At 37.5% G+C, this 20,968-nt stretch overlaps 1 protein-coding gene across 1 annotated transcript in view; it reads left to right on the top strand.

Moving 5' to 3' along the window:
• The window catches only part of LOC145672736 (phospholipase A1 member A-like), a 69,479-nt gene that overhangs the window by 21,936 nt on the left and 26,575 nt on the right, over nt 1–20,968 (top strand). Inside the window, exon 2 of the mRNA XM_081741911.1 lies at nt 14,069–14,146. Coding sequence (XP_081598037.1) covers nt 14,069–14,146 — 78 coding nt within the window. The remainder of the gene's footprint in view (nt 1–14,068; nt 14,147–20,968) is intronic.

The following is a 20,968-nucleotide window of genomic DNA, read 5'->3' as shown; positions in this document are numbered from 1 at the left end:
TAGTTACTGGAATTGCTTTTAGGACAGTTTCACTGAATAAACCAGCCGACAAACTTCGCATACACGTTAAGGACCTCAATACAAGAAAAACAATATCTAGGACTTAGGATGAAAACGCCAATTTACGAAGATGAGGCGATTTTAAGATAACTAACCCACGATCAATTGCACTACGTAATTGTTTTCAATTGCTCCAACCTCTGTAATTGGACGCTTGAGATCAAAGTCACAGACAAATATTCTTCTAGTATTGGGATTCAGAACATATATGTGAAGTTAGTTTGTTTGTTCCCAGAACACTGAATATCATAGCTACATTTGTAGCACGTTTGGCAAAAGTGGAATTTTACTGAAAATGTGTAATCTATAAGCAAGGGCGCCCATGTTGTGGTTTCCAAGGGGGGCAAGTATAAGCAACGTTTCAAATATAGTTTCAAATTTTGCTGTAACTAATGTAAAAATTCAATTGGGTTTTCGATATTCCAAAGTACAATTTCCTCTCAGAGGGCGGGGAGCGCCCCACCTTGCCCCCCCTGATGAGCGCCCTTGTCTATAAGCAGCTTAGTTAAGCAGAACTACTTTATATATTCACCTTATCTATCCGTGTGTTCGTTCCTGCAACCATCCAGAAGGCAAAAAAAATTGTCAGTACGTCCGGGAGATCTTACGATCTACTTGATGCATTAGCACCAATTTTGGCCAGGATGTAAAGAGTGAAAATTTAGCAATGTAATTCGTTGATAGAGGAAATACATCAAACCGGAAGTGGTAAAAATTAACAATTTCCGCTTTTAATGCTGATCACAGTGGAACACGTGGAGGCCGCGGTGACTCAATGATAGACTGTTCACCTCTGGTGCTTGGGGTTCCGAGTTCGATCCCAGCCCCCGCCAAGTGAACTATGTGGTGGACAAACACCGTGTGCGTGGGTTTTCTCCGGGTTCTCCCGTTTCCTCCCACTTTCTTCATTCCACGATTCCATACATTGCTCATCATCACCGTCTCATTTAGCCTAACCGGCATAACCGTGGGACGTAAAACTCAAAGATTTCATTTCATTTCACAGTGGAACACGGTGGTTCGGTAACAGAGCGCTCACCTCTGGAACATAAGGTCCCTGTTTCGATCCCGGGTCAAATAAATTTGTGGTTGATAACATCATGTTCCAGGATTTTCTCGAAGTATTCCGTTTCCCTCCCACTTCTTCATTCCACCAATTCTTTTCATCCACTTGTACTTGATTTAATCATCCGTATCCCTTAAGAGTCTTCATCCCGGCGAAATTAAAATACCGCTAATTTTACTGTAATTATGTGATATCTTCAAATAGATAAAAGATAATTGAAATATGGAACAAGAGCGCCCTAGACAATATTATTTTGCGTGAGGTACCGTTATCACAAGTCACCTAGTGGCTTTCCGTTTTCAGCTGTTTAGAAACGCGAAAATAAATGCCGATTTTCAAAATGGCTCGAAATCGAAAGCAGATAAGTGAGTCGTGATAACGGTATCTCATGTAAAATGATATTGTCTAGGGCGCTCTTGTTCCACATTTCGGTATTTGAAGATATAACATAATTACTGTAAAATTAGCGTTATTTTAATTTCGCCGGGATGAAGACTCTTAACATAAAGGGCATTATCGTAGGACATTAAACTGAAATATTTCGTTTTTTTATTTTATTTTCTTGTATACATAGCTACTATCCCGACATTTATGTCATGTGATTGTGGTAGTAATTGATTAGTGCCTTCACAGTAGCTGGAAACCAAGTTTGTGTGTGTACTCATCTTATCCGAATACATTTGCCGTACCAAGAACCACCCGAAAAAAAATCCATTATTGTTTTATATGTTAAAATGATCTACGACATTAGACAGGTGATAACATAGGATATATACATTGTAGGTTCACACTCATTTCAACATCATAATATATTTAGACATGTTTGGTCTCCTATTTACCATGGAACATAAACGTAATTCAATTAAGTTACTTTTCCACATGGTACCATTTTGTACAATTGCATAACACTGATATTTTAAAAGGTCATTATATACCTAATGTCAATTCTAATGCTTGCACGTAACTACCCATGCAGACGTTACGTATAAACCACAAAACCATCAAATTTCTCACTATTAGGTGGTAACAATTCCACATATTATTTGTGTTTGTATCTTTCTTATGCAACCAGCGGTTGATTTAGTAAAATTTGTTGCCTTTATGTTGCACGATTTCCAAATATTCTTTGTGGAAGAGTACACCACAGAAGATTTACTCTTTGTCAAATCGCTTTTCGGGGACACCTAATTTCTCCTACAATTAAATGGTAATGATTTGATTCAACGTTTGATTCCAGAAGTCAGGAGTGCACCCAGAAATTTTTGTTTGGAGGGGTCCAAGCTTTAAGGGGGTCCTATACTATAAGCCACTACCAAGGTCGCCGATTTCACTGTAAATTTAGTGGGGGGGGGCATTCAGATGCAGAAGGCATATATATGAGGATTTTAAGACAAATTGCATTCAAATTATGCCAAATATTGTATATTCATAAATACAATGCGGGGGCCCAGATGAGCTTTTGGGGAAACCAGGCCCCCTCGCCCCCCAGGATCGACGCCCTTTGGCCACTACGCCTATAAATTATTGAACGGGTATTATTCTCTACCCGAAAAGACTATAAAGAGAAAGAAATGAAATCTTGGTTTCACGTCCCACGGTTGTAACGGCTAGGCTAAAGGAGACTATAATGCTGAGAAATGAATGAAATGGTGGAATGAAGTAAGTGGGAGGAAATGAAAGAACTCCGAAAAACTCACGCACATGGTGTTTGTCCACTACAAAGCTCACTTGGCGCGAGTTGGAATCGAGGTGAGTTGATTTTGAGTTTAACGTCCCGTTCAGCAGCGAGACTATATGAGACGTGGACCTACTAATTATCGTGGAATCCGAACCACATGAGCTCCCGCCAGGAATCGAACCCGGGTCTCCCACTTCATAGGCGCGTACGCTAACCGCTTAGCCACGAAGAAGCTCCGAGTTGGGATCGAATTACGATCCGCATGCAGTAGAGGTCTACGGTCTACCATTAAACCACCGCGGCCCCCTTGTACAAGAAAGAGTACAGACGAAGTGTAAAATCAAATCTTCGTGCTACACCAATAATTTCTCTGTTAAATCAGTATAGTTTTTATTCAAAAAAGTGTAGAAATGTAATATTGAGTTACGAAGTTTTTGGAGGGGTCTGGACCCGGTGGACCCCTCGTGGGTACGCCCCTGGCTGAAGTTATAGTTCATATTCAAGTCGTAACATAATTATTGCTACGTTTCTACATGTTTTAATGTAATTAATGTTTCTGTAATTATCCCGATCTTTTGTTAAATTTTCTTTCAAATTTTGTTAAGCTTAGGAACAACCGGTTTTACTGTATGTTTATTATGACTTCGTTTACGGTTCTATAAACTATTCTTTATTTCCAGTTCTGTCAGAAATAACATGACTACAGAGAAATTAGGAAATAAAATCTTTATTTAATTTTGAATTAACATTTCGCTACTTTCTGGCAAGTCAATCTCTTTTTCTTTCTTTGTTCGAAGATAAATTGTAACAATTTCCCATTTTTTGTCATGTTGAGATCGAATTTCCCGATTTTCAACAAAGTTTTCACCCTTAGTTTAAAACATTGGAACAAGAAAGACTGGAGTTTTCTAATACAGTAAAATCTCATTAGTCCTGACTAATTGAGAGATAAGTTTTGGATTTAGTGTTCCGTTCAGCGGCACGGCTATAAGAGATGTAGACCTACAGTGTAGCGTGGGACTCGAATCGCATTAGCTCTAGCCGGGAATCGAACCCAAGTCCTCCGCGCCAAAGAAGCGTACGCTATGCATATATCCACGAGGGTTCACTTCTGCTTGTAATAGCATAATTAAATTTGAGATATTCTGATGTGATTCCTTATATGAAACGAAAGAAAAAAGTTCTGATAAACATAGGTCGAAAAACGTCTCCTGTAAGGGTTATGAACCGCCAAAAATTCGAAAAATCATGTTTCGAAACGCTCTGCCTTAGAAACTATAGGACCTATCCCAAGCGGTTTAAGGAATTACACAGGAACTAGTATGCGATCTATCTAAATATCCATGTTTTAACATCCTCCGTTATCGGCGAAACGAACGCGCCATTAGTACTTAAAGGAGTATCCCTATACCTCAACTTCCTTTTTATAGTTCGTTTCGCCGATAACGGACCACGGTAGAACATGGATATTTAGATAGAGTGCATACTAGTTCCTTTGTAATTCCTTAAACCTCTTGGGATCGGTCCTGTAGTTTCTAAGGCAGAGCGTTTCGAAACGTGAATTTTCGAATTTTCGCCGGCTCATAACTCTGAAAAGAGACGTTTTTCGTCCCATGTTTATTAGAACTTTTTTCTTTCATTTCATATAAGGAATCACCTCCCAAAATTTGTCGGTGGAGTTACCTACCACCCTGTATATATATTGCCACATATGTAACTGGATATATCGGGTGTTGCAAAATAAGTGTTACAACTCTTGGGAGGTGACTCCTGCCACTGAGACAAGAAAAAAAGTTCTCTTGAACTTTCGGCTATCGGACATAGTTTCGGATCTACAACGTGCCGAAAGCGTGGGAAAATGACTTTCGGACGCCAATAGTTCGGAAACTATGCAACGTAAAGAGGGCGGGTAAAAACTTCACTGAAGAAGTCATACCTGCTGTATTGAATTTTGCATGTTTCACAATCCTACCATGCACGCGCAAGGGATTCCCCAAAGGAACGTAGGGATTCCCGGATAATCTGCCAAATGAAAATCGGTCTAAATGGATATGAATTGATAGGGCTTCTACCAGGTAACAATAATTCGTTTGTATTAAGTCGATATCTAGAACAAATACAAAATGGCGGACACCTTCATGCCCGTTGTGTGTGGTTGCATAATCGCCAGGTACGGACGTTCTGAGTATTAAGTGTAGCGAATTTGTACTCAAATGCTCTAGAAAGATATCTGGAATGTCGGTAGAGCACAACATATGAAGCAGGATGATTCACATGTGTGGAAACACGTAATGAAAAATGCCCAGAAATGCACTCATACTAAGTAAACCTGATTTCAAAGCGCTGGAAATGTAAGGATTAGCGTCAAGAACATGACAGCTATTGCCAATTCACCAATAATATTCCATCAATCGGATACAAGATGATGTGCACGGTTGCATACTAATAAGGATGAAACAACTGAGGCCAAGTTGCAATTGTGCAAGGGGACTCACAAAGGAACTGGGTAAACTAAATGAATGTCACTAGTGGAATCGCATGATCGATATTGAAATGTGGCCAATGTGTTTGTTGATATTAACATGTAGCTAATGGACAAATGTCAACATGTTCCACTACTGCTGGGACACCGTCCCACGTGTGAAAACTAGGAAAATAACGTTGTACATTCTGCTATTACATTTGGTCTACTTTTTGGTAGAACGTAACTAGAACACGATTGTATCAATGTCCTTCTGTTTGGGAGATTGTCCCAGAGTTGACACATGAAAATAAATCTCTGAATCCATGGTTCAAATTCTGATAGAGCGTGAAAATAACAAACTTGTATCATGTCCCATGTCTCACGTACTCGAAATATAGGAAAATACCTTTAGAAATTCGTATCTTACTCACAGTGAACATGGCAAGACACAGACGAAAATGAACCAATTTGGCACATATAACACTACGGCTGGAACACCATACATATGGAAAATAAAACGACATGAGAAATAGGAAGAAACGTCTTAAAGCTCTGATTGTTTACAACTGTGCAGCAGGAGTAACAAAATGAATCACACAAGCATGTCGGGATGCTGTACAAGAGCGCTTGCCAAACAAAGTGAGTGCTTTTCAAAGAAATGAATACAGAGAAAGTGAGGCTCCCTCGAGCCTCAGGGCTAGAGCGCTCGCTTTCGCTCGCTGGGTATAGTTTCCCATACTACTGCAAGCCCAAGGCCTCAGATTCAAGACCCGAGTAGTTATTTTCCTATTTTTCGCACGTGGGACGGTGTCCCAGTAGTAATGGGACATGCTGGCATTTGTCCATTAGCTACATGTTGATATCAACACACACATTGGTCACATTTCAATATCGTTCATGTGATCCCACTAGTGACATTCATTTAATTTACCCAATTCCTTTGTGAGTCCCCTTGCACAATTGCAACTTGGCCTCAGTTGTTGCATCCTTATTGGTATGCAACCGTGCACATCATATTGCACCAGATTGATGGAATATTATTGGTGAATTGGCAATAGCTTTCATGTTCTTGACGCTAATCCTTACATTTCCGACGCTTTGAAATCAGGTTTACTTAGTATGAGTGCATTTCTGGGCATTTTTCATTACGTATTTCCACACATGTGAATCACCCTGCTTCATATGTTGTGCTCTACCGACATTCCAGATGTCTTTCTAGAGCATTTGAGTACAAATTCGCTACACTTAATACTCAGAACGTCTGTACCTGGCGATTATGCAACCACACACAACGGGCATGAAGGTGTCCGCCATTTTGTATTTGTTCTAGATATCGACTTAATACAAACGAATTATTGTTACCTGGTAGAAGCCCTATCAATTCATATCCATTTAGACCAATTTTCGTTTGGCAGATTATCCGGGAATCCCTACGTTCCTTTGGGGAATCCCTTGCGCGTGCATGGTAGGATTGTGAAACATGCAAAATTCAATACAGCAGGTATGACATCTTCAGTGAATTTTTTACCCGCTCTCTTTACGTTGGATAGTTTCCGAACTATTGGCGTCCGAAAGTCATTTTCCCACGCTTTCGGCACGTTGTAGATCCGAAACTATGTCCGATAGCCGAAAGTTCAAGAGAACTTTTTTTCTTGTCTCAGTGGCAGGAGTCACCTCCCAAGAGCTGTAACATTTATTTTGCAACACCCGATATACTGTCAACTGCAAAAGAATATATGTGAATTATCACTCTCCAATAAATGTTTCAATTTAGCCTACAAATTTCGAAGCTTTGAACTGCGTTACTATTTTTCCGTTCACTGCTCCCAAAACGACAGGAACAGTCATTGGAATTAGTGCCAAATTCAGACGTCGCAAATGCGGACGGGACCCTTATCTAATGATGGACAAATTCCTGGGAGAATATTTTTGGGAATATTTCCGGGAATACTCCCCAAAATGGGAATATTCCGAGAATTTGTGTACAAACACAAAGAAAATTTCATTCTATTACTATATTATGATTTCAAAATTAAATTCGTTTTTTTTATCACAGTATATTTATTACTGTTGTCTTCAAAAGATTCTGTAAAATGAATATTCTAAACTGTATTATGTTACTTTATTAATATTTTATTATATTTAGAGAATATGCATAAATGTATATTTACTTACAATATGTTTTAAGCGATAGATATGTTCAACAGAAACTTTTGGGATAGGAAGTCCACATGCTTTTACACCCCTAAAAAGTTTAAATTTATAGTGGAAAAGTGGATTTTCCAAACTTGATGCTACTACTGAAATTATAAACATATTAATTCTTTTAGATGTTATAAACAAATTAGGTTGGATAACTGCCAAAAACACATATCTCATCATTTTATCAGCATTTGTGTATACATATTTATGACTACAATATTTGCAAGATACTGTCTTATCTTTAGAATTTTACACGTAACGTTGTCACACATGACCTTTCTTCCTACCCATTTCTCGAAATTTCATGCGTTAATTCACATGTAAGAGAAATCCGAGTACCTCTTCGGAAATTCGAGTCAGAGAAAAATGAAATGAAATGAAATCTTTGAGTTTTACGTCCCATGGTTATGCCAGTTAGGCTAAAGGGGAAGGTGATGATGAGTAATGAATGAAATGGTGGAATGAAGAAAGTGAGAGGAAACGGGAGAACCCCGAGGAAACCCACGCACACGGTGTTTGGCCACCACAAAGCTGGGATCGAACCCGGGACCCCACGCACCAGAGGTGAACGCTCTACCACTGAGCCACCGCGGCCCAGTCGAGTCAGAGACAGCAGATAGACTGACGTCTATTACTAACGGTGGTTCAGGGTGTATTAATAGTATTTCATCTCTATTTCTACATAATTCCCACATTACTTTGCAAATTGGCTCCTTTTTCATCATTTGTAAATTAGTACTTTGCTACTTTCTAGTGTAAATGGAAATGGAACTTTAAAAACTCATGTTTTTAATTATGGAACTTAAAAAATCATAAAGTAAGTCATCAAATTTTAATATTTTAAACTGTTAAATTATTTAAAACCTAGAAGTAAATGATAATAAATTAAAATAAAAGCAATTAGTCATATGGTTCTTATAATTTGGAAAATAAAGTAAAGAAATGGAAATAAATTCTCGGGAATTTATATGCCAGGGGATAAAACCGGAATATTCCCATTTTCTATTTTTCTTCCCGCTGGGAATATTCCCACTGCCCATCAGTACTCTTATCTGTTAAAATCTTTCCCAGATGCGGACACGCAGGAAAATTTCATTGGAAATTTCATGCCTCGATTCTTTACAACCAGAATTGTTAATCCAAAATGCAAAAATGGGATTTGTCTGACATGTCAGCAACTAAGGAGTTTCGATTTTTTTTAGCTGATATGAATTACTCAAATTACAATATAATATTAATTACAATACACCCATGAGTGCCTACCTTTCTGATTTTCATAGCTGTAAATTAAGAATCCTACCAATATTTTGACACTTTCAGTTGATCACAAATTTTATAGAAGTCTCCAGATTAAAGTAGCCTTCTTTCTTTATGATGCAATTCTTGCAGGTCATAATTGTTTCTACACCCTGGTTACATTTATGAACCTAAAGTTGAAATTATTGAATTTTTTATGTTTATTTATTTATTTATTTGTTTGTTTATTTGTAAACTTATGAATATAAACCATTCCACAAAATTTATTGTTATTCGTCATAAGATTTCATTTCCATATCACTATATGTAATCACATCTCATATAGTTTCTTACGAAATGTTTGGCCAGCAGTTGGAATGCAATTACTAATTGCGCAATAGTTAATAGCATAATTGATTATCAAAAGAATTCAATTATAGCACTCAAGTATGCAAGATTATATGCAGATGTAATTGTGATCAACTAAACTTGATCAATCTACAGTAATTTGCCCCAAATTGAAAAATGCATAACTGCTAGCAAACGATTTGTAACGGGTGTTATGAAACAGATCTCAACACAGTAATAACCAAATAGTTGTACTTTAATCAGTCATGTATTGCATATCACTGTAAGAACATAATCTCTCTAATAAGACGAAATATAACCAAAGAATGCATTTATTATTTATGTAATAAAACTGCAATTTACTCATAAAATCACGTAACTACACTGGTTTAATGCACTCACGTTTCATTAGTTTGTTACTGTCATTGGAATTTGTTATTCATACCTGCTGACAGTATATCTACGAAATGTTAAAATTGAATATATAAAATCTTTTTGAGACAGTGATTTGGTCTTGGTCTTGAGGATTATAACTAACAGACCATTAAAATATTCTATGATACTCATGTTCAGAGATCTAAGGAAGGGTTCTACCCCCTCCCCCATCATCTCTCCTAACAACGCTGATGTATACTAATATTACTATTATACATATACAGGGCGTTTCAAATCAACACCGACAACGTTTGGAAGCTGATTACTGACACCAAGATAAGGCAAAAAATATAGACCAACCTTGGTGCACAAATGCTTCCTTTCGGAGTTATAGGCTGCCGAAAATATGAAAAAATGAACTTTAAAGGTCCATAGCTCCAATACTGTGGGACGTACCGTAGTCGGGTCAAGACTTCACGTAGGAATTTATATGTGCACTATCCAAAAATACATGTTTCAGAATCCTGTGGTAGTCACGCAACAATTTTTATAGAAGTAGCTGGTGAGTACTTCGAATTACATGCTCTTAGCCAAACTCCCTCAATAAAGGTCTATTATAGCTCCAAAACTATGGGTCCTAAAGAACTAATAAATGTGCTATCCAAAAATACATGTTTAACATACTTACGCAACAATTTTTATAGAGAGAGTTTGGCAACAGGCATACAATTTGAAGTACTCACCTCTGTAAAAATTGTTGCGGAAGTACCGCAGGATTCTGAAACATGGATATTTGGATAGAGCACATACTACTTCCTAAGTAAAATCTTGACCCGACTATGGTAGGTACCATAGTTCTAGAGCTATGGATCTTTATATTTCACTTTTTCATTATTTTCGGCAGTTTATATCTAACTCCGAAAGGAAGCATTTGTGCAGCCAGGTTGGTCTATATTTTTTGTCTTATCTTGATGTCAGGATTAACCTCCCAAACGTTGTCTGTGTTGTTTTGATATATATAATTATTATTATTATAGTAAATCTTTATGTTCTATATCTTGCTCAAGAGAGGGGAGGGGAGTTGAAACCTGAAACCCCTGTGTGTACGTAACTGGTAAGATGGGATTGCAGAACTTGTTCGTTTTTTTTATTTTTTTATTTATTTTTTTTTTAAAGTACATGAACTTGTGTGCTTGAACCTCCAGTAGACGAAATTCAATGTATTCCGACTGAGCTCAATCCGACTGAAATAATAAATATAGCCTATATTAAATAAGGAAATGTTATTCTTATACGTAACATGATGGGTGACAAGTATAACTGTTTTGTCTGTTCCCGACATGGTGCCCTTTCATTTTTCACTGTCATAATATCAATCCTTGTGCCAAATTAGTTCGTTCATGAGGAGTAACAGGTTACGTAATTAATATTAATTAAGAATACTTTTTCACCCACTGTGTTACTCTTTCACACCTTATAGAGCAATGTACAAAAGAGTGAGTGTTATATTAAGTAAATCTTAGATAATGTAGGCACCACAATATAATATTTTATGTAATAAAAATATTATTACTGTATTATGCATTGTAACATGCAGTTATGAAACAAACTGTGTTTTGCCTATCATCACGCAATCCGTGTTATTTGAATGGTTCAATTATTTCGTTTGTTGCTGTGTAGTAACACTAATTACTGCTGAGAAAAGCGTACTGAAAGAAAGAAAATACTGACCATTAAGATAATTTTAAGTTGTTACCCAGAAATAGTATAATTGCCTATGTTTCGAACATAGATCTGTGCTTATTACTTGCTTCTTTTGCTGTAACGTATCACTGATTTTTACGTTGGGAGAGTACAGGAACGCCCGCAGGATTTTTTTTCCAAAGGGGGCGGCAAACGACGGATTCCATGGGGAGGAAAGACCGACACACAAGCGCAGTTGTGAATACACAAACACACACACACACACACTATGATGCACGCGTGTACATAACACATCATAACTGTAACTCACGCACATATACTTATTAACTATAGTAAATATACTTAAGGTTGGTTTGAAGGGACAAGTTTTGCCGATAGATGTCACTACAATCGTCCTATCTCTCCCATGTATTTTTTAACTTTTATGAAAATTTACAATCTCTTTTATAAATTTCAACCTAGAGATTTCAAATTTTTAGAGAAGGAACTTCATAACCTATTAAAGGGAACAAACCGTGCCGATTTTTTGATTTAGAATTTTCTTCATTGTTGAAATGGCTTGATTGTTGAAATGGATATCCAAATCTTTAACAATGAAGCTGTTTCAACAATGAAGAAAATTCTAAATAAAAAAATCGGCACGGATTGTTCCCTTTAATAGGTTATGAAGTTCCTTCTCTAAAAATTTGAGGTCTCTAAGTTGAAATTTATAAAAGAGATTGTAAATTTTCATAAAAGGTAAAAAAATACATGGGAGAGATAGGAAGGCTGTAGTGACATCTATCGGCAAAACTTGTCCCTTTACACTAACCTCAAATGAAAATGAAAGGAAATCTTTCAGTTTAACGTTCCACAATTATGCCTTTAGGCTAAGGGAGACGATGGTTAAGGCTAATGGATGATACTGAAAGAATTGCTGGAATGAGAATGTGGAAGGAAATAGGAATATTACGAGAAAGCCTATGGACATAATGTTATCCATCACAAATTTACTTACTCGGGGATCGAATCGGAGACCCCACGCACCAGGATAAGATTTACCACTGACGAGGGAACCTATCCAAGTGTAACTCTGACTTCGAGTCGAGACTATGACCGTTGGATACCTTGTCCCAAAAGAACATAACACGAAAAGGGCTACATCCTCGATTGCAACCGTTGCGGAGATATAAGCGTGAAAAGTTAGAAATTGAGCTCCATACTATACATTACAAAGTCGAATTCCGGGTCAGGATTTTCTTGAACGGTCAGGTAAGGAAACGTAGCGAATACATATGAAATTTGTGTGGAGAGCCCAGCACCTTTTGAGTGAAAAATTTGTGTCCCTGGGGCACTCGCAGGGTCCCAGGCGGGGTCCAACTCAAAATTTGCAAATTGAAGCGGGGGTCAAGTAGCATATTGTATGAAAGCTATTATTAAATAAAATAAGATAGAACAAATCTAAACTCTCTACGATAACTGTGCAAACGGGCAACTGGTGAAAATGTCAATACAACCTAGATCAGAAAATCTATGGCCACTCTTCTAAATCCGTTAAGTTGCGACAATAACAAAACAGAAAAACACGTTTAAAAGTGCAAGGTATTGAAGTATAGCAAATTGCTCTTTCACAGTCACACAACGGACCTTATCCATGTATAAGTGTGACTTGGAATGACCAATGGACCATAGAGTGACCATGGCCATTGGATTTCGTGTCCTAGAAGAGAAACTCCCCCCCCCTCCGGAAACCATAACATGGGCGCCATTGTGTTGAACGAAAGCTAACTTTTGAATTTTGCTTTCTTCTTAGGATACCTGAAGCAATTTACTCTGTCACGTTTAGAACCTGTTTACTAATCATGGTTCTATTTTCATTTTCCGTTACATAAAAATGTATCATCTGAAAAATATTGATAACTATATTCATAAACATACATTTCTAATCCTGATCTAAACTTCAATTAGCTATTGATATTTCAACTTTTTTCGTATACTATAGATGGGAAAAGCTTGGTTAGTTTGGCGTATCTTTCAGCACCAAGGTTGTATAAGACGTGCACCTACAGCTTAAATGTTAAATCCGAACCACCTAAGTTCTTAACGGGAATCGAACCCAGGCACGTACGCACCCAAAGCGTGTACACAAACCATATAGAAACGAAGAAGTTCAGATGGTAATAAATTTCATTAAAAAAATATGAATAAAACTGACTACTGAAGTAAGAACTAAAAACAGGCAATAGAACTAAAAACAAAAAAGAAACTAACAAAAGTAACATTTTAAAGAGTATTTATTTTTTTCCTTATGAGCAATGTTTAATTAGAGGTAAAATTTTAAATTTAACTAACTGAACCTGTGCTGTCTACTCAGCGCATCGTTCTGTTATGCCCATGAATCTCCTTCCCACTGTGCATGTCTCCTTACTCACACAAGTAAAGGAAAGGAGACTCAGAAAGGAACTGAATTGCTATAGCTGAAAGGAAGGAACTGTATACATGTTGGGGAGAGTTTGTAAGCAATTTGTAGAAGTAACACGATATCAAATGGATTTTTTTTTTCTAATAAATCCATATCCGTCCGAGTACGCGGAAAGAATTGAATAGGAGAATCACTGTGTAATACTAATATCAGTTGTAGCAGGGGAGTGTTTTGGTTTGGTTTGTCGGGGGGAGGGGGGCTAAGGGCCACAACTAGTCTGGTTGCGTCAGTGCGTGGAGCTCCCTTATTGCCATTGTTGGATAAGTTTTGGTTAGAAATAAATATCTTAGCTGTAGATCAAAGATTTACGTTTAATTCACTTCTGCTTGAAAAGCATTCAGTTTATTTGCTGAAAATAAATAAAGTAGAAAACAGATGGGCTGCCGATTTATTTTACAAACTACAATTTAAGAAGGTATGACGGTATTTTGCTTACATAGATTTTTCACTTTTTTCTTTTAAATATAATTTCAGATGTGGCATTTGCAAACAACTTAGAATCACAATTGAATCGCTCGAGGCACAGAACCAAAAGACAACTGGCGTGCAGTAGTAAGTAGTATATATAAGGAATGATAAAAGTATGAATATTTTGAATCACATTATTAATTTCTGTTTAATATGTCAATTGCATGCAATGTATATAGAAGAGGGATGCAAATAACCACTCGCCCGGGGCGAGTTGTTCATCGGTGCGGGCGAGTATTTAATATCATACCAAAGCAAGGGCACCCTTGCTGTGGTTTCCAAGGGAGGGCGGGAAAGTATAAGCGACGTTTCAAAAATAGTTTCAAATTTAGGTGTAATTAATGTAAAAATTCTATTGCATTTCCGATATTCTGAAGTATAATTTCCTCTAGGGGGGCGAGCACCCCACCTTGTTCCCGCTGATGTGCGCCCTTGTACCAAAGGTAAGTATATTATTTCTATTATGGGATGTGGGCTAATAGTTTTTATCCTGGGCTAGTAAACTTTTGTTGCTCATTTGCATCCCTAATATAGAGTATTTTCTGCTATCGAGAGAGAGAGAAAAAAAAATGCCCAGAATTCTTGCGCGACGAGACGTCACGTGGAAGAGAGCGCGCAACAAATACATTGTAAGGAATACAGTGCTCGGTGTTAATGCGTGAAATTTATGAAGAATAGGTAATTACTGAGATAAAAATGACAGTAATAACTGTGCTGCTGCTTAAAGTCCGAATTGAGAAAGAAGAACTCCCACTTTCCAAAAGAATTGTTGGTACAAAGATAGTCGGTTTATTGGTGTAAACTCGAAAACAGAACCAATGTAAATAATGCTTGTATTTGTTCTATTCATTTCTTACGCAAAGATTATGAGAAAAACTTACAACACGAACTTCTTAAGGAAAAAGCTCCGCCTTCATGCGATTCCCTTTTTCCATATATCGAATTGGCATGGAGATCAATATTGTTAAGAGCGAACAAATTTAAGCAGGTAAGAAAATATAATTTATTTTTCAAACATATGTTGGGAGTCTGGTGGTGCAGTTCGTTTTTAGGTGATACCAAGGAAGATGTTGGGAGTGAAAAGTGTTAAAAGTTAGTAGGCCTATATAGATAATGTAAACAAAAGAAGAACGTAATTAGGTTTAGAAAATAAAAAAGGGTAACTAGGTGATTGTTTATATGTGTAATTGAGTTGATGTCTGAGATGAGCCAGATGTGGCTGAAGTGGTAATTAAGTTTGTTATAAACCATAAGTGGTTGACATTATGAGTAGATTTGATATGAGCCAAAAGTGGCTGAGTTGATTGTATAGTTTCGATGTTACTTGCTCAAGTCTTATTTCTGAACCTTAGTGGGTGGATTTGTATACGTTAATGTATCCAGTGATACACAGATACAGTAAATGGTTGAAGTAGTTTGGAAGTTGGTGATTATTAGTAAGAGTACAAAAAGTTAATACCTTTGTCTATTGAATTAATTTACAACCTAACAACATACGAAGTTGAAAAGTTTGATATAAATTTAAGTAACTAGAGCCACGGATGCCGATCCTGGGGGATGAGCAAACAAGTTATAAAATAGAGGATTTGTCCATAACTATATTTGTCTCCGTAACTCGATGAAGCCGAAAAACAAGCGAGAAAAACCTAATTGACTGCTCTCTATTCCGCCAGTAATGTTCGCTCAAAACATTAGGTTATCCCTATGTGAACATATAGTGTTTATTGTGTTTATTCTTATTTAAATATTCGCTTTAACGTTCACAATTTTTTTTATGAGCAGCTTACGGGTTCGTGTTCATTACTTTCAATGGGTTCGTGTTCATTACTTTCAATGGGGCTCGCGTTCCTATTCCTGCTTATTTAGGATCGGACTCACAATTCTCCAATGAGGATCTCACTCACTTGCCTGCTGGATGCTCACGCTCACTAATTTCGTTGGGGCACGCGTTTATTGGGCTCGGACTCATTACGCTCAGTGAGGCTGGTTCTCAATGACGTCAGTGGGGCAATGTTCACTATTCTCGTGGGCTCGGGCTCACATTCTTCAATGATTCTCACTCACACTAGACTCCTTGGAGATCGCGCACTCTAATCTCTTTCGAGCACGCGATTAGTTAGGTTCGGAGTCACTAATCTTAGACTTGTGTTCATTTCCGTCAACTGTGCTCAAGCTCACTCATCAATAAGACTCAAACTTACTGACACCAGTGTGCCTTAATGTGGGCTTGGGTTCATTACTTTTAATGGGGCTCGCGCTATTTATTCTCGTTTAGGCTCGCGCTTACTTGATCTCGGGCTCACATTCTTTAATGAACTTCGAACTCACTAGGCTTCTCGGAGCTCGCGCACTCCAATCTCCTGTGGGCACGCGTTTGCTTGGGCTCGGACTTACTAATCTGAATTGGACTCTTTCTCACTAGCGCTAGCTCACTTCCGTCAACCGGGCTCGATTTCGGTACCATCAATAGGGCTCGAGATCAGACACCAGTGCGGTTTTCACTAATGTGGGCTCGGATTCATTACTTTTAGTGGGCTCGCGATCATTACTCTCGTTGAAGCTCGTGCTTATTCGGCCTCGGACTCATATCCTTCAATGAGGCTCATACTAACAAGGTTCCTTGTAGCTCGTGCTCTCTAATCTCTTTCGGACACACGCTTACTTCGGCTCAAAGGGAAGATGCTGCTTCTTCTAGCAATGTTCCTTTTCTAGAACAAGACTCGGAAGAAAACTTTTAAAATTTTATTGCAAATAAACAACGTATTGATGTAGTAAACGACGCTTCAGCTGTACAAGTGCAGGAGGATGTGGAAGTCAAATTGTTAAGTGAGGAATACTGCACAGCTCACATCAACTACAATGAGGAATTCCCATCAGGTGATGTGAAATACCTGGTTGGGTCGTACATTGCTATTAAGTGTCATGGCATTGGCAATTCGTTGGGAATGCCACGAGAAATAACAAGAAACAAACACGGAGACTGGACAACCGTTACCTCCCGGAAATGACTTACAGTTTCATTAACGAAGTAGCAGTGGCGGATCTAGAAGGTAAAAATTGGGGGAAGGGGACAGCCAGAACCTAAACTATGATAGGTACACCATAAGTTTACTATAGACTTTCAAAAATATATAAATAATAGCTTAAATTATTATTGTTAGTCCAAAATCTGGGAGGCCTAGATCCCCGGCCCGATTAGATTCGCCACTGCAAAGTGGCTTCAAAGTGTCTTGGATTTTGAGATATTTGCAACTTTTCACCTCTCGACAACATTTCGACGTGCAAAAGTGTTATGAAAACTCTTCATGTGCAGAAATAAGTTCAAAATATCCCAAAGTAAACACAAAATATAGTAGAAACATAAATAATTATGTGAAAAAAATATTTATTTGTGTGAGCCATCTCAACCTAAAATAAAGCCCAAACAATGAAGAAATGCAATGCGAAGAAAAACAAACAATGCGTTCCGGGTTTTGTGACTTCTGTGGTCTGCAATTAGAACTAGCACTAGCATTTCCTATCAATATTCAAAAAACAATAAAAATGAGTGGATTATAACATTAATATATCTTATATTTATTATAATATAGCAATTTACCCTGCGTATTTGTAGTGATAAAATTAGTAATATTTTCCTCTCTATGTAGTTTGAAATATCAAATGAAATTAGAACAAGAGGTCTGCCCGGACGTGAATTTTTAGCCCGTGAATTTACAATATGAGGCCCGACCCGAGTCCGAAATATGTTTTAGCATTTAGACCCGAGCCCGGCCTGAGCTCGTGTGATAATAAAATGAGCCCGAAATAAGCCCAAGTTACAGAAACTTAATAATTAACGCAAAATTGTATTTTTATTTACAGCAATTAGAGGTTTAATTTTGCAGTCGTGATTTGAAAGTTCTCCAGAAAGAACAGTCCAAAGGTCCAATAAATATCGTTGTACAGTACATTTACAAGGTGAAGCCTGAAAAGGTCCGAGAAATATGATTGTATGTCTAAAAATTTTCGGCCCAACCCGGGCCCGAAGTAATATATGCTTTGTAGGTCCGTGGGCTTGGCCCAAGCCCGTGCAGACCTCTAATTAGATCATGCTCGGAGTATACAAAAAGCATATGCTACAAGCAGAAGACACGATTTCCTCTCTTCCACCTGACGTCACACTTCCAGCGACCAATGCTAGTTCGAATCGCATATTTGGTAGCCTCTGGTTGCATGGTTGACTAATGTTTAGCAGAAGGGTCCAGCAATTGTTTCCAAAAAATGTTACAATACCGGTAAGTTCTGTTCACATTAGGTTATTTTAGGTTAGGTTAGGTTCGTGTATTGGAATACAAAGTGGAAACTGGATGCAGTTAGCTAAGGATAGAAGTCAGTGGAGAGCTTTTGTGAATGCGGCATTGAACCTCCGGGTTCCATAGGCCATAGAGTTAGTTAGTTAGTTAAGTTGGTGTAGGTGAGTTTAGGTTAGTTTGTTAGATTATGTCAGTATAGAGGTTCAGCATAATTTTCAAAAAAAAAAAAAAAAAAGATAGAATTTCGCTTATTTCTACTAATATTAGGTTAGTTAGGTTAGTTCAGGTTAGGTTAGGTTAGATTTGGTTACGTTATGTTAGGTCTAAGTACTTGAATCATCCATTTCTCCTGTAAATTTTGTATTTTTTACGTGCTTCTGGACCCCTTCTGCTAAACATAGCCCGCATGGTTTTATAATATGTCAATTTAGCGCAATAATCGCTAATTTGGTTAGCAAATCAGACAACGGTGGTTGATTTATTATGATCGAATTCCAAAATTAATATTGTGGTTACAACTTTACAACGATGATTTATAAAACTTAATTACCAAAGAAGGGTCAGAGAAGCAAGCATTTGTGGGGAAGCGGGTCGAAACCCAGAAAGACAAATGGACTTCACCATAACTCATTTGGCTTGGAATCATAAAGTAAATCTAAAATTAAGTTCTCAGGAGCTCAAATATTCAATCTTTCACACGGAATGCGCAATTTAATGTACTATGCGGGCACTTCAAACAGGGGCTTCATTTAGGGGACAGGAGGGGGCAATTGCCTCTCCCAAGAGGTTGAGGAATAAATATACTTTAATAGATTGTGTACTAGTATATTTATGTTGATGGTATTCTGGCCCCCCTGAAGCGAAGTCTGAAATGACGCTCCTGATTTCAGAAGGTACGTGAAATTTTAACTAATGCAAACAAACGATACTGTAATACCTAATGAACAGTGAAAGAATGCAGGTGACAGATATGTAATCCTTCAAACATTGTAAAGAATTACAATCGCTGAGAGTGCATTAATGTTAAACGAGCGAATACTTGTATTAAAGCACCATACAAATCACCAACTACATAAAGCTTAAGAAAAATATTTATTACATACAGAGAGTTATTACATACAGTGTGTCTATAAAAGAACTCCGGGGTTTTGAGGCAAAATATTTTAATTAAGTAAAAAAAAACGTACATACATGTGTTATACATGATTGGAAAGCTTACATTTTCAAGTTTTGTTTTTAACAATTTAATAAAGTTCAACATGAGCCCCGCCGGGGTTTTTAGGCAAAATAAGTAAAAAACGCACATACATGTGTTATACATGATTGGAAAGCTTACATTTTCACGTTTGTTTTAACAATTTAATAAAGTTCAATATGAGCCCCGTGAGTGGCACGGCACACTTCGTAACGGTACTCTATCTCTTGAATAACACATTGAGCCTTTTGTTGTGGCGTCACCATAGCGCGAAGCGCAACAATCCACACGGCACGGCACTGATTCACTGACTACCGCAGCCGCTATGTCGTCTCAAGGTCAACGCTCCGCAGCGCTGCCACCTGTTCATAAAAACATTTCCAATTAGTATGACTAAAACTTTTTGAGCTAGTCGTTTCAGAGAAATTAACTAAATTTTGCTCTCTTTTATCGTTCATAAGATATGAATTTTTAAAACCCCGGAGTTCTTTTATAAACACCCTGTATTTTAATTTTTTTCTGGTTTCAAAATACGTACTTCTTGCTGCAAGTTTAATTCCACTGGAGTTATGTAAACTCTCATACGATTGCTTCTGAATAACTTTTCCTTTGACGCTTTTTTGCCGATTGCAAGAGACAAATCGACTCTTCGTTTGAGATATTCATGTATTATACGTCAAATATATAGTTTACAAATTTCAAGGTTGTACGCTGACCGATTCTAAAGAACTTTTAAGAATGGTAAACTAATCAACCTACATATACGTCGGAGTGGAAATAATATAAACTCCGTGTTAAACTTTGTTTAGGATATGTAAAATATATTCGAACAAAATTCCAACGTCCCCAGAGCAAGAAAACGTACAACCTCTTCTAAGATTCGTAGATAACTTAGATACAACTTTGCCAGCGGGATTTACATTGGTACAATCAGCCAAGATTTCCTAAAAGGGCCTATTCAGGAAGTGAGTTTAAAGCCATTCCACAAGGTGCTTTCACGTCGTCAGTTGTTCTGTAATCCCGTCCTTCCCCCTCCGAGAGTTCGGAGACATCTGATCAAGGACTTGCACAGTTGGTGACTTGCACCTCCCTCGATCTCGGCAGATAGAACGCACTGCAACACACAGTCGCTTCACAATACAATGTGTAACATTACTTTCCGGATAGATCTCGCACGTGTTACGGACTCCTGGATTGATCCCACTTGCAGATGTATCGAATCGAAGGTAGTTAGACAATAAATCACTAATCAGTTTATCTGCTAAGCAGAAGATTACGATCCTACTTCTCGACAATCTAGTTGTAAGATTGTGATTTATTTATTTATTCACTCATTTATTTATTTATTTATTTATTTATGCATTTACTTATTTATGCTTTTATTTATTTATTTATTTATTTATGCATTTATTTATTTCG

Source organism: Thermobia domestica, chromosome 16 (assembly GCF_964235325.1).
Source record: "Thermobia domestica chromosome 16, izTheDome1.hap1.1, whole genome shotgun sequence".
Classification (NCBI taxonomy): Eukaryota; Metazoa; Arthropoda; class Insecta; order Zygentoma; family Lepismatidae; genus Thermobia; species Thermobia domestica.
The sequence above is the reverse complement of the archived record's forward strand: the minus strand, read 5'-3'. Positions and strand labels throughout refer to the sequence as shown.